Source organism: Lottia gigantea, assembly GCF_000327385.1.
Source record: "Lottia gigantea unplaced genomic scaffold LOTGIsca_1, whole genome shotgun sequence".
Classification (NCBI taxonomy): Eukaryota; Metazoa; Mollusca; class Gastropoda; family Lottiidae; genus Lottia; species Lottia gigantea.
Window position 1 is genome coordinate 2,843,868 of NW_008706746.1, and position 16,851 is coordinate 2,860,718.

At 34.5% G+C, this 16,851-nt stretch overlaps 2 protein-coding genes across 2 annotated transcripts in view; both read right to left on the minus strand.

The window, feature by feature from the left end:
• Positions 1–9,961: 9,961 nt before the first annotated feature.
• LOTGIDRAFT_227887 (hypothetical protein) lies at positions 9,962–10,764 on the minus strand. Its single transcript, XM_009045527.1, has one exon. The coding sequence runs from the start codon at positions 10,631–10,633 to the stop codon at positions 10,052–10,054; it is 582 nt and encodes a 193-aa protein (XP_009043775.1). The 5' UTR covers positions 10,634–10,764; the 3' UTR covers positions 9,962–10,051.
• Positions 10,765–13,437: 2,673 nt separating this feature from the next.
• LOTGIDRAFT_227888 (hypothetical protein) overlaps positions 13,438–16,851 on the minus strand; it is an 8,314-nt gene continuing 4,900 nt past the window's right edge. Inside the window, exons 6-12 of the mRNA XM_009045528.1 lie at positions 15,868–15,940; positions 15,431–15,708; positions 15,100–15,210; positions 14,651–14,767; positions 14,384–14,510; positions 13,872–13,920; positions 13,438–13,599 (exon numbers count right to left, since the gene is read on the minus strand). Coding sequence (XP_009043776.1) covers positions 13,521–13,599; positions 13,872–13,920; positions 14,384–14,510; positions 14,651–14,767; positions 15,100–15,210; positions 15,431–15,708; positions 15,868–15,940 — 834 coding nt within the window. The 3' untranslated portion in view covers positions 13,438–13,520. The remainder of the gene's footprint in view (positions 13,600–13,871; positions 13,921–14,383; positions 14,511–14,650; positions 14,768–15,099; positions 15,211–15,430; positions 15,709–15,867; positions 15,941–16,851) is intronic.

Consider the following 16,851-nt stretch of genomic DNA (forward strand, 5'->3'; position numbering starts at 1 on the left):
GAGATATAAAATATCTCTTGTATTACTTTCGTATTTGCTTTTTCGCTAGCATAGGAAAACTTTATAAAACAGAATTCAAAGGATGTGGTTTGTGTTGCGAGTGTGATTATATACTGTTACAAACACAAACAATCTGATGAGTCTCTTCAGAAAAAAAGTAAAATTGTTGGTGCCCATTTTAAAGAATAAATATCATTATTCTGATTTTAAATTTTCGAAGAAACAATTTCTTGCATTTGAAGCTAAGTTATTTCTATTAACTTTTTTTAAGAACCAAACGTGTTACTGATCAAAAACGGTCAAATTCTCAACATTGTCAAAATTTAATCACTCTAAAGTACCTGTTTGGTCGGGTTTCGACAATGAATATAAAGTCAGCAAATGTACTGAGATTGTACAGTCGACGATTATCCGAAAATATTTCCAAATTGCAGAGCAGCAAAAACCATGGATTTAGATGCAATCATAGAGGAACATTACGTGTGTTTACCAAACCTAAATGGTTTGACCTCCACTAAGACAGATAACATTTTTTAGTTTTCGAAAAGGAACTATAACCCTATCCATCATTATAATGGCAACATAACTAGCTCAGAATGTAATACAAAACGCGAAAAACTAACAATATACAGTATTCTACAAGATAAAAAAAAACAATATACAGTATACCTCTAATTAAATTCTTACGCCTCGCCTTGGCTGATGCAGTCTGGGGAGGGCAGATTCTTAAGTCGATAGGCTATAAATGATAACAAAATTATGTAAAGACTGAACCTGTTTGAGGTCTGACGAATAAAACAAATAAATAAAACATTGAATTCTTTCTTTAAAAAGTATATGGTTCAAATCATCTCATGATCTGGTGTATTACTAAAACAAACTTCAAGGAATATTACTTACCAAATTGTGAACATTAAATACTATGGTCAATAGAAGAACAGAAATGGGGAGTGTTGATATATGATAGACGCTTAAGCTTAGATTTTAAAATATCGCAATTATCATTAGTGTACCAATAATTTCTGTCTGTTAATTGGATGCAGATGGACAACACCAAGAGCAAACATTAAAAACACTTCCATGCTTCTACGTTATGTAAGTACATGTAGAGATGGACAATGAAAATAAAAGCAAAATCTTTTATTATGTGGTTTGTGAGGTTCCATATTGATAGTCAGATCATAGAAATCCATGAGGAGAGTCACAAAAATCTGGAATGATGGGGCATGGTTGAGTAACCACTGAACAAATTAGCTATACGTGTATAAAGGCTACTTGGAAACTTATCACAGTGCAATGAACAGGGCTTACTTACTCGTCAGCAATCTCTTACTCTGTTCGTAAACTCTTACTCTGTAATGCTTTTTCGTTTTAAATGGCTTCGACGATTTGTAGGTTTATGAATTGCGACGCTGGGTGTATTTATTAATTTTTTTTTGCTCTTTTTAATATTTTCCTGTGTACAGTTCTGTTTAATTGAATCAACGTGTAATTGAAAAGTTACGTTCATCTCTAACATAGTCGTTTTTATTAAATTAAATGGACATAATAAACTTAAATGGAACTTACCAATTGTGAAGTTTATGATCAAAATCATAGTAGCACACAAATAACTCCTAATATTCAACTTCATTGTTGATCGAGACACTAACAACCACTTAATCTTTATCCATATACATTAATCCCACGAGTTAATCCCGAAGTGTTACTCCTTTTACATACAGAGATAATAACTTTAATCCAGAAACTATTTTTACTCGATTTCTCTCGAATATGAAACTAAAATAAACAAGATAGACCAAAATATTTAAAACTAATCTAAAATCTAAAATTCTCCAATCGCAAGTTCAAAACACAATTCTTCGACTGGGACAAATTCAATCAAAAATTCTTGCGGAGTAATCTAATAGTGAATATTACATCGACATTTGAATTCGAAACTATCGAGCTTCCATTATTTTGAAAGTTCTGAAGTTAGTTCCAATTATTGGTACCTGAATAACATTTTATTTTCTAGTCCCTATGCATCACTATAACCATAACTATATAACCATACCTCACCACCGAATATCACCAAATTGGTCTTTTAACTCGGGATAGATTATTCACTGTGGTCTAATTAAAAACCATATATTCAATCATAGTTTAATTATTCCCAATGTTCAATTAATGATCATTTTTAACGTTTCCACCTGACTGCATAAATTGTGATGTTAAACTGAAAACTGTGGTTGAAATAATACTACATTTCAGCTGCACACCTTACATTAGCAGTAATCATATCATAAATTTTAAAGTCAAATCACAATAAAATACTAGGATACGAATAACACAAATTCCATTCATGATAATAGAAATCCGATAACATACAAGCACCGTTTGTATAGATCTAAAACGTATGGCCCACTCTTGTATCGTTGTTTCACTTGCTTCATTGAAAAGTGGCCGTGAAGAAAAAGAAAGTAGCGAATCGTGTTCTTTTAATGTAGTTACACTACGAAAACGACATAAAGCCAATTATCAATAACACATGTTAATTACCTACAGTATTAGAAACTATAACTATAAGCCCAAAATATTATGTACTTTCAACTATAATAGTGACAGCTGCAAAAACTGTGTGGGCAAATGTTGTCAACGTACATCAAAAATTATAAATGAACTCGTTTAGTATAACGTATGAGATTATGCCAGGAATAATAACAAGAAAAACGCACACTTATAAAGCTTATACTTTTGAGGGATAAGATGAGATATTTTAATTCTCACAAGCCCCTTTTACTGTAGTCACCCCGATGTAAACAATAATGGAACTGACGAAACTCCGCGGAAAAAGTTAAAAGTGGCTTATAAGGCATGCGCAGTAAACCCTTTTCAGAACGATTACAGTTACGGAACGAGTCCGTTCTGAGAACCGTTCCGAGAGCACCTGGTCGCAGTGGGCCAGAACTTTTACATTACATTTATATTCACTCGTTTTTTAAATTTAAATTAACTATATTGGTACTAATTATTAAACAGACTTTTGTAGGTTGTCCTACATTCTAGACCCCAGAATGAAATTTCCTACATTCTAATTATAGTAACGAAAGTTGCAAAACCATTAAGAAATTGGGAATCCGAAGCAGCATGATGATGGAAATACATTTAGCGACAGGATTTGTAAAGTCTTAATAAATTGAGTTGCTACCGGCATAATTGGTACAGTATAAAAGAAATTAACAACATTAATGAAGTGAGAAGAGAATGAAGAGATAAAAGACCGATCCAGTTTGCTCAATAGATATTGCGGATCATGAGAAAGGGTGATTGAGAGTCTAAATATTGTATTTTGATGGGTAGATGCAATTGTAATGTTCTGAAATAATATCATTAGTTCCTAAGCAGCCTTTCCACATGATAGTCGCCAAGAATCTGAAGAACTTTGGATTCCAATCCAGTACTTAGATTGTTAAACGAGCTATTTTATACCAGATGCGTTTCACTTTGTTATCGTTAAAGTTGACCAATAGAAAAAAGTCTTTAGTGATTAAGAAAAGAGAAGAACATTAAATGATGTTAGCTTGTTCTAAATTTGTGCCATAATTGGCTATTACCTTACTGGCGACCCAAGCGACCATAAAATGGATATGAGCAACTCCCATAAAATTTTGTCTGGTCCTCATCGTGCCGATATCCATCAGTATATCACGTTCGAGGAACTCGTATGTCCGACAGGTACCCATTTACATTTTGCAACTTTGTGAAGGTGAATCTTCGAATATGAGGTAAATTGCTGTTTCTGCGAGTCTAGTCTTTCGGTTACAAAATAAGATCTTCATTTACATTAGACATCAGAAGGTTGATAACGATGCCCTTTCTCTAATCCCGGGTTCCCAACCAATCCCATGGTTTTTCAATCGATTAATGTGTAACAGCCACGACCATGCTAGTACAGTTGGGGACACTAGGGTATTTTGATTAGCTCGAATAAAAAAATCATACAATTTACATCGTTCTGAATGTGTGAAGATATGAGATATTTGCTCAGAAGGTGTGAGGGATGTATGAGGTTGGAAACAACTGCATGACTCTCAGTTATTAAGGTAGGTTGTAAAGGCCACGATCCATTTTCTACCTTTGAAAAACATATAATTCAAAGATTTCGCTATCCGATTTAATCTGGTCCTAATTTTTCTATTATTAAAGGGAAGTAAAGGTATAAATTATTTCAGACCAAAGTAAACTACCTTTTATCACATAAATAATAAGGAAGTGGATCATATTCTTAAACAGCTATTTGGGCCTCTGACTGCATGTAGCAATTTCAGCATTGGAGGAATTAGAGGTCAATTAAGTTTTAAGTACTAAATGTGACAATAGGATATGTGTAGTCTGAAGTACTTCAAGTACTATCTTAGAAGCTGGAGTTATCTCCCCTACTTGGATGACATCATTATTATTAGAATGCCTCCCATATTGATTGTATCATTGAAATAACATGCTTGATTATATAAAGTTTATTATGCACAATTATTGTGTTCTAACTACATATTTACATGGTGACAGAAGTATGGATTTCTAAAAAAAACATTTTGACAACAAGTCAAGTCTATAAATTGTAAACAATGGCAGAATATCTCAGGAAACCTGATCCTCTCAGTTTCACTGGAAATATAGCTAAAAATTGGCGAATTTTTTAACTTGATTTTGACATTTTCATTCAAGCAGCAGGTCATTCAGAGAAAACAGACAAAGAAAAGGCATACATTTTCCTTAACTTAGCAGGCCGTGACGCCATAGAACGTGAAAGATCGTTCACCTATGTTGAGGGTGAATCAAGAGAAAAATCTAAAGGATAAATTTGCTTCAATATGTGGACAGAAAAATTTGACTGTTGATAGAAATGCTTTTCACACCAGAGTTCAACAGAATGATGAATCATTTCAAGAGTTTCTAGCTGATGTTCGAATCAAGGCCTCTGTGTGTGAATGGGGACAATTAAACGATGACCTAATTAAGGACAGGATAGTGTGGGGCGTTAGAAGTGATCATGTAAGAAAGATTTTACTTCGTGAAACAGAACTAACATTACAGAAAGCTATCAACATATGTCAAATTCACGAAACTGCAGAAAAGAGTCTTTCTGAATTAAACAAAAAAGACACTAACTCTAAGCCTGATTTAGCAAATTCGGAGATTGATGCAGTTCGATTTCAACAAAGAAAATTCACACGTCAACCAGGAAATTACACGAATAATCAACCAGCATATAGGCCTACACAGCGATTACCAAGATCACCAAATCCAAGACAACCAACTTTTAGTTCTTTATCAAGACAACCATTCAAATTACCCATAGACAATCATGTGGAGAAAATGTGTGGTAATTGTGGAACAAATCATCCTCCAAGACAATGTCCTGCATTTGAAAAAACATGTTCTCATTGTGGGAAATACAACCACTTTGCTAAATGTTGTCGATCACGCGTTTCTTATCGTTTTGATAATCATATGCCGAGACAATCTGTCAGTGAACTATATCAACAAAATGATTACATGCAAACTGAATTCAATGATTATGACCCTAATTATGTTTTTGACATAAGCTCTTTTGATGTATTTGGATTATCACAATCCAACCCTTCCGAATTATTTGTTAAACTTTATGTTAATAACTATGATATTCACTTAAAGATGGACACTGGTGCAAAATGTAATGTTCTACCTTTTTCACTAGTTAAACAAGTGGCACATTTTAATGCTGTTAATAACCATAAACTAGCAAAATTAATATCTTACAGTGGTAACATTATCCACACTATTGGTGAAATAACATTACCATGCTATCTTAAGGGAATATCACATAATATATCTTTTCATGTTGTTAATAGTAATGTTACACCTTTGCTTGGTTTACAAGATTGTTTATCATTAGGTCTAATCCATGTTAATCACATTGACACTATTAATATCTCAACAACATCTACAAATGGTGGAATCACTGAGTCATATATTTTACACAATTATCATGATTTATTAAACAGTGATTTGGGTTGTCTACCCTTAGCTTATGACATTGATTTAGATGATAATGTAACACCTGTTATACGCCCACCTCGTCGAATACCAGTGGCTCTACAAGACTCTGTGAAAGCAGAATTAGACAGAATGGTCAAAATTGGTGTAATTGTTCCAGTCACTCAACATACACCGTGGGTATCAAACTTAGTTGCTGTAAAGAAGAAAAACTCAACAGATTTAAGACTGTGTATTGATCCATCGGATTTAAATAAAGCTATACTACGTCAACATTATCCACTCAGAACTATTGACGAAATCATCGCACGCATACCTAATGCTAAAAAATTCACTCTTATCGATGCATCTAATGCGTATTGGCAGATTCCTTTAACTGAACAAGCATCGTACAAAACAACATTTATAACCCCTTATGGTCGTTTTTCGTTTTCTTCGTCTTCCTTATGGCATAAATAGTGCAAGTGAAGTTTTCCAAAAAACAATGGATCAACTATTCAGTGGTTACCCTTGTGAAATAATTATTGATGATATTCTTATCTGGGGAACCTGTGATAAAGATCATGATGAAAAGTTAATAAAAGTTCTTAACAGAGCGCGTGAAATTTATCTAAAACTAAAATTAAAAAAGTTTCAATTTAAATCGACAAACATTGGCTATATAGGTCATCGATTGACTAGTGAAAGCTGATCCTGAAAAAGTGCGATCGATCACGGAAATGCCTACACCTGATAATGTGAAAGCCCTTCAACGTTTTCTAGGAATGGTCACTTACCTATCCAAATTCATTCCTCATCTTAGTGAATTGGCTACTCCATTACGCCAATTTTTACAAAAAGAAACAATGTGGAATTGGGACATGAATCATCAACAGGCATTTGAAAAACTAAAAACTGTAATAAGTAACCCACCCGTTCTTCAATATTTCAACGTCAAAACACCAGTAACATTAACTTGTGACAGTTCTCAAAGAGGACTGGGTGCCGCGTGTTTACAAGATGGATTACCAATTGCTTATGCCTTACGTGCTTTAACTCCAACGCAAGAAGGATACGCACAAATAGAAAAAGAACTATGAGCCATTGTGTTTGCTTGTACTAGGTTTCATGAATATATATTTGGAAAAACTGTAACCGTGGAATCTGACCACAAACCCCTAGAAACTATTTTCAAACGTCCCTTAGCAACACCAATGCGTTTACAAAAGATGCTACTTCAATTACAACGCTATGATCTAAATATTATTTACAAGAAAGGCGCTGACCTACACATTGCCGATACTTTATCTCGTGCCTATCTATACGAAACCAGCCCACAACTAGAAGAAGATAATGATGTAATGTGTCTTATTCCAATCACAACAGCGAAATATCAAGAATTAAAACTTGCTTCTTTGAATGACAATACCTGTCAAGAACTTCGAAAAAATATCATGTACGGATGGCCACCTTACGAAAAAGATGTGCACCCAATATTCGCAAATTTTACTCCTTTCGAGACCTGCTAACAATACATGTATGATGACATTTTATACAAAGGTGAAAAAGTTATAGTTCCGAAAACACTGCAGCCTGATTAAACAGCACAAATACATAAAGGACACATTGGGATAGAAGCCTCTAAACTTAGAGCACGTGATCTATTTTATTGGGATTCAATGAATCGGGATATTGAAAACTTTGTATCCAGATGCGCAACTTGTAATCATTTTAAAGCACATCAACACAAAGAGCCCCTTAACACACAACCGATTCCAGATCGTCCATGGAATGTTTTGGCATCAGATTTACTCACATGGAATGGAAAGAATTACTTAGTTCTAGTCGATTCATATTCAGGATGGATTGAACTTACCTATCTTCAACATACTACCTCCCGAGCCGTAATTGACAAGCTTAAATCTCATTTTGCAAGATTTGGTGTACCTGATAGTAACTCTATAGTGACAATGGACCTCAATTCTTTTGTAGAGAATTTAGGAATTTCACCACAGTTTGGAATTTCATTCACAAAACATCCAGTCCTGGCTATCCCCAAAGCAATGGTTTAGCCGAACGTGCTGTAAAAACGTAAAAACATTTTGGACAAGTGTAAGCATGATGGAAGTGATCCGTATATCGCATTATTGAACTTTAGAAATACATATCGTGATGATATTCTTAAATCACTTGCCAAGCGTCTAATGGGTCGACAAACCAAATTCAACATGCCTATGTTATCTAATCTACTTCGTCAAGACAATATCAACAGAAGTGCTGTCCAAAATCGTCTAAGTCAATTAAGATCACAACAGAAATCTGCATATGGCAAGAATACAAGGACACTGCCACCATACTGGAAATAGGGTTAGATTACAAACAGAGAAAGGTTACCAGAAACTTGGGACAGTAATATCGCCAACAGCTGATCCTAGATCGTATTATGTTGATTATGACGGTAATCAACTCAGGCGAAACCGACGTCATCTTTTGCATGTCAATGAACCTCAGCCTACAAATAATTATAATCCTGATGAAGATTTTGGAGCTTCATTTAATTTTGGAGGGGTGAAGGGTTTATCCCTCCAGTTGAACAACACCAAGAACCAGTAAATGATAACAATGTAGCTGTTCAACAAGCTGTTCAACAACGGGTAGATAATGTACCACATCCTCAGCAACCAGTAATCACGCGTAGTGGACGTATATCCAAACGAAATCCGCGATACAACAATGACTAGTTTCCAAACCTCGAATATCTATAGACAAACCTTTTATTCATGCAAAGAAGCATTTTATAATTTCCTTAGTTACAGATACCTTGATTGTATTAATGTATCATTGGACTATGATTTAATCTTTTGTTCATTTAGGAAAGGGGGATGTGACAATAGCTTATGTGTAGTCTGAAGTACTTCTGTGGCAGGGTGCATTTTTATAAAAATCTGGTTGTTTTATTTAATTGTTGTTTTATCTTAATGCACCATTACTGTTTTAATGAGCACATAATTACCTTACACTGGCCTAATACTAAAGTCTTAATTATTGCCCTCTCTTAGTTTCTTAACTTAACTGATCTCACCTGACCTTGCCACCTTTTGGATTGGCCAGCTTAGTGAGCTTTCAGTGAGTTTCATCACCTATCCAGTCAGAAACTTTACTTTTATCTAAGTCCTTGAAGTTGAAGGAAGTGTGTTTCAACCTTTTATGAAATATTTCTTACTTTCAACTTTATCCTGTTTCACCATTTAGTTATTTTCTTTAAATAACTTCACAGGTATGTGTGTTTTCTAGAGTAATTGTCTTTCTGGGAAACTATATTTTGTATGAGAGATGTGCAATTGTAACCATGGTAGTTTAAATGTTAGTAATGGCAGCCATCTTTAATTTATATGCTTTGTGGAATTATAAACCTTCTTTTTCAATATTAAACTTATATTATCTATAACTATTTGTATTATAATTATCTTTAATTATAATTAGTTCAAAGGTTTTGGTACTGAGTTTAGTTTAGTTATATACTGTAAATGTCAATATCAACTTAAAACCCCATCTTAAGGGTTAGTTTTATTTTACATTATATTATATATTTCATTAGTCCATTTCATAAGTTTTCCCTCCATGGCATATATTAGTTAACATAGTAATAGTGTAAGTGTAAATAGATATTTTATGTGCATAGATTTATATTAAGCTTTACTGTGATAATTGTAAGATATAGTATTGTATATTTGTGTTGTATATATATCTAATTGTTTAATATTATCATTACAGGGTTTTTATTAAAGTTTATGAACTGATAAAGATAGTTTTGATATCATCTGAGTTAGTTTCCCTTCCCCCCTTTTCCCTTCCCCCCCGTCTCCTACGTAGGTTTCAACTAATAATACCAAGCCATTATAAAGCCAAACACCAAAACTTGGCGAAAAAGAAATGGACCTAACACTCCTTTTTTTCCACTTCTACCAGATTATTGAAATCTACGGAAAACACTTTCCGTGTGAGTTTCCTTTGATTTTCAAAGTCGATTCAATATATATATATAGCATTTCTATTACAGTGTACCACCAGAGTTCTCTTCAACAAATCTTTTTGTTTCAGGATATTTTTCAAACACTTTCACCATTCTAGGGTCTTGTGCCACAGATAACAGTAGAGCCGGTGAACAAAATCCTGTTTGTTTCGCCAGTTTTACAATTTCAAGACCATCTTTACCCAACCGAAGCGCAAAATGAATTGCAGATTGTTTTTGCTTATTTTCGATTGTCCAATCACATTCATTTTTCAGAAACATCTTAATTATTTCCATATTCGGAGTTTTGTCCCTTGGTATACTGGCTAGGTATAAGTTCAAAGGAGTGTCTCCGTCGCCATCTTGAATATTAACATTAGTTCCGTAATCTAGTAAAAGGTGAATTGAATCAATGAGATGATTCTGGCAAACAATGTGTAAACCCGTTTTCATCTTCGTTGCTTGAGCATTGACATCGCAACCTTTCTGAATCAGGGTTTCCGCTATATCAGTCATGTCATTGCTCAGAGCATGCATTAAAACGCCCCATCCAAAAAAATCCACTGAATTAATATCTGCTCCTCGATTGATGAGGGTCAGTGCCCCTTTCGCGTTTTTGTGCATGATTGCCCGGATGAGAGGCGTGGATTTGTCGTTGTCTTGATCGTCAATCGGGACACCATGCTTCAATAGAAGGTCAATAGTATTTCCATTTTTACTTTCAACAGCCAAATGAAGAGGCGTCTTTCCTTGATTGTTCCTTAATTTCACGTCACATCCGCTTTCCAGAAGTAGTTGTACTATGGAAGGGCTTTCGTCGATGATAGCAAACATCAAAGGCGTCATGCCCTCATTGTCACTAAAATCCACTATCGCTCCACATTTTATCAACTTGGATGCTACTTCAATTTGGTTCGGGTTGTCTGATTTAGATATATAACACAGTGGTACCCTTCCTAAATCGTCTTTTATGTTAATGGCAGCACCACTCTCGATTAGAAGTTTAGCATGTGTGGACTTTCCTTGCAAAGCAGCTAAATGCAGAGAAGTTTTACCATCATGGTTAGGAATATCTAAATCACACTTTTGCTCCAGAAGTTTCTTAAAAACTTCAGTTAGCGCATAGCTGATGCTATACATTAACGGAGTAGAATTTATTTGATCAGCCGAATTTACATTGGCTCCATGATCAATCAACACAGTAGAGGTTTCTTCATGTCGGTTCTTGACAGCGGCTAAAAGAGGGGTTTCGTTATCTTTCTGAACGTTGTTTACGTCTGCGCCATAATCCAAAAGATGTTCAACCTCGTCTGTCCTACCGTGTTTCGCGGCTATAAACAGATCTTTATCTATTCGGTGCATGTTTGGTTACGATGTCGTGAAGTAACTGAAAATGTAAATTTGCGCAGTAATTAGTGGCTTTGCCACAAATGTTAAAAAATACAACCAATTTCATGAAATTACCTTACAACCATAGATGGATAAGGTTAACTACGTTGTGTCAAAATACTCATTTACCTTCACTCCCAAAATAACTAACAAAAAGCTTTATATCTAGCTCAAAGCCATTGCGTTTCTTCCTAGTCCTTTGCATGATATAACCTACTAAATCAAGATATGAAGCTTTTGTGTATTCGATATGTAGTCCGAACTTAAGAAAACATTTTAAACACAGGTTGTTCAGATAGATTGGGATTTCATTCCGAAAAATGTTATTGGTGGCTGAAATTGTAATATTAAGCTTTCATCAAAAATGTCTGTGTTAATCAGAATCAGCGAGACCAATCTAATCAAAATCAGATTACAATTTTCTTTTTTTTTTACATTTTTCGTTTTCTGATATTTTAGTCTACATTGTAATTAGATTGATGCTAGACACAGCCTGTAATCCTTTTTAATAATGTGGCAAAAATCTAGCGGTCGGGAGAATGGTCCTGGAAACTTCAAACAGTAATTACCTTTTCTCTAGACATCATGTGTATAATCATATTTTAAATTTCTTGTTTTTATTTATATATTTTTTGTCAAGTTTGCCATGAGTCATTTGCCCCATTTGCTGCTTACACGACGTAAAAACGGCCCTACAAGTAAATATTTCGAAAAAAGCTGACCATTGCCCAGCCTTATTTAGATGAACGGTAACTAGTAAAATTATCTATCAGTAACATGTTAAAGATGATTTCGGATCATATTTAATGATGTATACGTATATGATTTACCTTATATCAATAATAATTCAACAATATGATTTCAAGTTCTTCCCACACCTGTACTGTTAGAATACTGAAATAGGCATTGTGTTGAGTGCATAAACGACTCTACTTTAACTTGTGACTGTTTATTTGACTATATATATTACATACTTTATTAGGTGCATTCAAACACAACGACCTATCACAAGACATTAAAAGGAGTTTCTCTTTAAATAGAAGTCTTAGTAACTTCCTGCTTACCGAGATTTGAGTATCGGGGGATATTTGCTTATCCAGCTGATGTCAACTTTTTAGAATTAAATTATGGCTCCAAGATTATCTACAATCTATTTAATCTCTGAAAGTTAAATCAGACAACACCTGTGAGGCTGTTATTCAACAAAACTCTACCTTTTTATTCAAAGATATCCAATAATCATTATACAGTAATGTAACGTAATTAATAAGTTACTGAAACTTAAAAGATATTACCTCTTTGGTGTTTTTTTCTTCAATATTATTATAGCAACTGCGTATTGTGCAAAAAAAGCTTGCTAAGACAAGTCGATAAAAGCCCATAATAGCAATTAATAATATTGTTGTTAACGTAAGCGTTCGGTTAACGTAATCGTTGCGTAAAAAAACAACCTCTATTGTAGTAGATCAACAAGTACACAAAGTTTATATCAAGCTCGGTTAAAAATCGAGCCTCTATTATGTTCTTAAACCTGTTCCATCTATGCCGAATTCGTTAATCAAAAACTTTGGTAACTGATCTCATATTTCGCACATTGTTTGAAAACTACATCCTTTATCACGCCTATGAGTTTTGGCGAACACTAGGACAATACTTTAAAACTGAACATTGTCGAAATTCTTTATACTCCACTGACAACCCCCTGGTTTATCATAAGCATAGTAACAGAGGTTCAAGGAAAGCTAATATGCATTGAACGTTGATAATCATGAAATTTATTTTCCCCACAAGGTTTTTAGATGGTGATTTTCAACTGGGATCTGTATGTGTCCCGCAAACGTATTTAGCGTGAAAACGATGTCCCGATATACCAAAGTAATATCAGGCATGATCTCGGTAGTATCTGGTACAAAATGCTGCAAAAAATTCTACTCAGATACAATGTAAGCCGAGGCCTGTATACTGTAGTAATGTCTAGTAAATGTACTCAGACTACAGAACTGAAAATTCAACATTTTCTTTAAAGAATGAAAGTTAGAGAAATTGTATGGAATTTTATTGAGGTGTAAAAGAATTGGTGATTTATATACATATTATTAAAATAGGGCTGAAATGTGAGGTTTCAGCTGACTGCCTTTAATTCTACATCAAAGACTAGTGTACTATTAGCTGGTATTGGACCTTGTTTATGATTACCATAACTGAAATAAAAAACAGATAGATTAATATAACATAACTGTATAGAGTAAATAAGATACACTATATCATACTCCAACTACCTGCCTATTTTTGGAGTGTGTAACCTCTCTCAAATGGAATAATGCATCTTGTCTACTCTATTTGATTTCCACCTGTCAGTGAATCTGTTATAGTAGTCACATATTTTTTTATACACATCATTGATTGGATATTTTTTTTCATATCGTCCATATAGACGAAAACAACAAAGGAAACTTCACCTGGTGAAACTTACCCGAGTTTAGGAGGCACTATTAATCTTCTTTTACCACCAACTTTCATTCCTAGATACAAAAACAAAATTAACAACTTCTCTGACAAGTCATGTATACGATGCTATACAGTTTGTAGAAGTATAATTTCATTACATCATCATGTATCAAGTGGTTGCATGATATGCCCACTTCCCTGTTAAATTTTGAGTATATTAATATAAATCTATGTCAAATTGTACCAAAAACTGATTGTGTTCACAAACAAATTTTGACACGTTTTTACTAAGTCAGGGGCAGTAACTCAAAAAGCAATCAGTGAATATTGTCAATTTCAAACTTGTCCAAGATCTCATCTCGAGCGAACCGACAGGGGCAACGACCACATTATAAAATGGACATATAAAGACATCTGTGCTTTATGTAGGGGTTTTGGGAAACCTAACCATAAGTATGCATTGACAACTATAACCCCAGTTTAGTCTCCATATTATTAACAAGCCATTGACAAGTTAAATCTTTTAAGGAAACTAACCTTTTACACCTAAATCCCATCCTTTTATGACTTCTTGTTTACCCAATCTAAATTTAAATGGTTTACCACCAGTACAGGAATCAAATTGTTTACCACTCGACAGTTTACCAACATAATACATGTGAGCCTGAAATAGCAAGATGACAAGCTCTTCACAGTTTCTGATTGTGATCATTCAAATCGGTTCTCAAAATCCCTATCTCTGTAAAAAAAAAAACAAGCTTCATGACACAATTGAAGAATCACAATGTAGAAGTGTAGTTTTACCATCTTATCAGGTTTGGCTGGAGGACCATTACCAACTTTGACATCTTCAATAACTAAACCATCAGCTAAGACTTGTTTTTTATTAGGTGTCTTACTTGGTGTTTCTTCTTTATTTTTCTGTCAGGTAGAAATAATAATATGTTTATTGTCAATCAAAAGAACTCTTGTTCAAAACTACACCTCAGCCTCTATCTGTTGAAGCTAATAGAATTTGATAGAAGATCTTAAACAAAAGCAGTACTAAAACAATTGTTATTAGCTCTGCAATCAACAAATTCAGTGATTAATGGAGATACACAAAATCTGTTTAGATAATTGATTTGATTTAACTTTTATAACGGATCATTGTATTTTCACATATTAACAAGTAATGTTCCATGGGCATTTTTTTTCTCTCTTACATTCTGAATCCTTGACTATGTATTTATACTACAGTAAATGAAACAAACCTTTTCAGATTTTGGTGTATTTAGAGCACTATTATTCATTTCTTCTTTATTTTTCTTCTTTTTCTTTTTACTGGTCTCTGTTTCTACTGGTGTACCATTTACTTTAGGTGTCTATACGTAAACAATTATATAGTGTTAAAATACGTGACCTTAGGTATGCTACACTCTTGTGATACTGTTGTTTCTTTTACATATGACAAAATGCATCAGGGCAGATTCTTGCCCGAACTATGAAGAGCAACTTGCTGAGGCTTGATTTTTTTATATAAATATTAACAATAGACTAATCATACCCTTGAAGAAATATTTTGATAAATGTAAGCAACCTTGCCTTATTTTTTGGAGATTTATTTTCTGTGTGTTTGTTAGGTGTCTTTTGGTCAGTTTTTGAATTTTTCGGAGTATTCTTAACATGCATCACTTTTTCTTCTTCTTCATCTTCCTCCTCTGAATCCTCATCATCATCTTCAGAGTCATCATCATTATCTGAGTCATCATTATCTGAGTCATCGTTATCTGAGTCATCATCATCTGAGTCACTGTCATCATCATCATCTGAGCCATCATCCTCTTCAGAGTCATTATCACCATCAGAGTCACCATACATATCTACAATGGAAGTATTTGTTAATGACCGTGCAACATTAAAATGTGAAGTTGCGAAAGGATTATCAACACTATTTCTTGTGCCAAAAGTCAAATAATCTTAAAACATTTGTATTTGTCAAGTAAGGTTCCCATTTGTAAAGTAACAGGATATAAACCTACCATCTTCCTCTCCTAAGGTAAAATCAGCATCTTCATCATCATCACTATCAAAATCTGCATTATCTATCACTGTCTGTAATAAAACTCTTTGTCAGTTATACCCAATATTAACTGGTATGAATTACTACATACAGTATTTTACAATCTGTTCTTGTCAGCAATTGACTTAATAAGAACTCCATCACCTTCTGGCCTTAGTACCTCGCAAGAACCACTATCCATAAGCAAGAAACCTCACACTGATAGACGTACTTTACCATTACCAACTTTTACTGCAACTCCATCCACACCAATGCCGACGCCAAGATCGAACCCTGAAACACCGAAACCTCAACGTACCAATACTCGCCGTCGCTGAAGTTTAACCACCTCACCCTCAACTCCAGCCTGTAAACCACGACGTCATAATAATGAGAAGGATAAATCCAAATGGTCTATTCCCACACTCACCAAACCATTAGTTATCATTGGATCTTCCAACATCAGCAACATCCCGTTCCTACATCCAGATACCCAAGCCAAATCTTACCCTGGTGCCCGAATTCAGCATATCAATACATTACTCTCCAAGATCTCTCCAAAAACCATTCCGAAAAAGGTGTCATTTCATGTTGGCCTAAATAATAAACAGGAATCAGGAGAATCCATACACAGAAGAATGCTGAAACTCCTCAAACTTGCCAAGTCGAAATTTCCGTCTGCTACCCTTTACGCCACACAGATTCCTTGCTCAAAGGAGCTACAATTAGCTGAACCTCATTTAGTCAATAACCTCCAGAAGTTCAACAATCTATTATATCATAAACCGTCTACCAATGCCCATACTATTCCTCGCTTCAATGGAGTGGTCAGTGTCATTTCGGATAACATCCACTGGCTGTCCGCCACTGCAAAAAGTATTTATTTTTCATGGGTCTCCCATTTAAACTGAACGCGGGGGGGGGGGGGGGGGGGGGGAAAATCCCCAAAAATAGGAAAAAATGG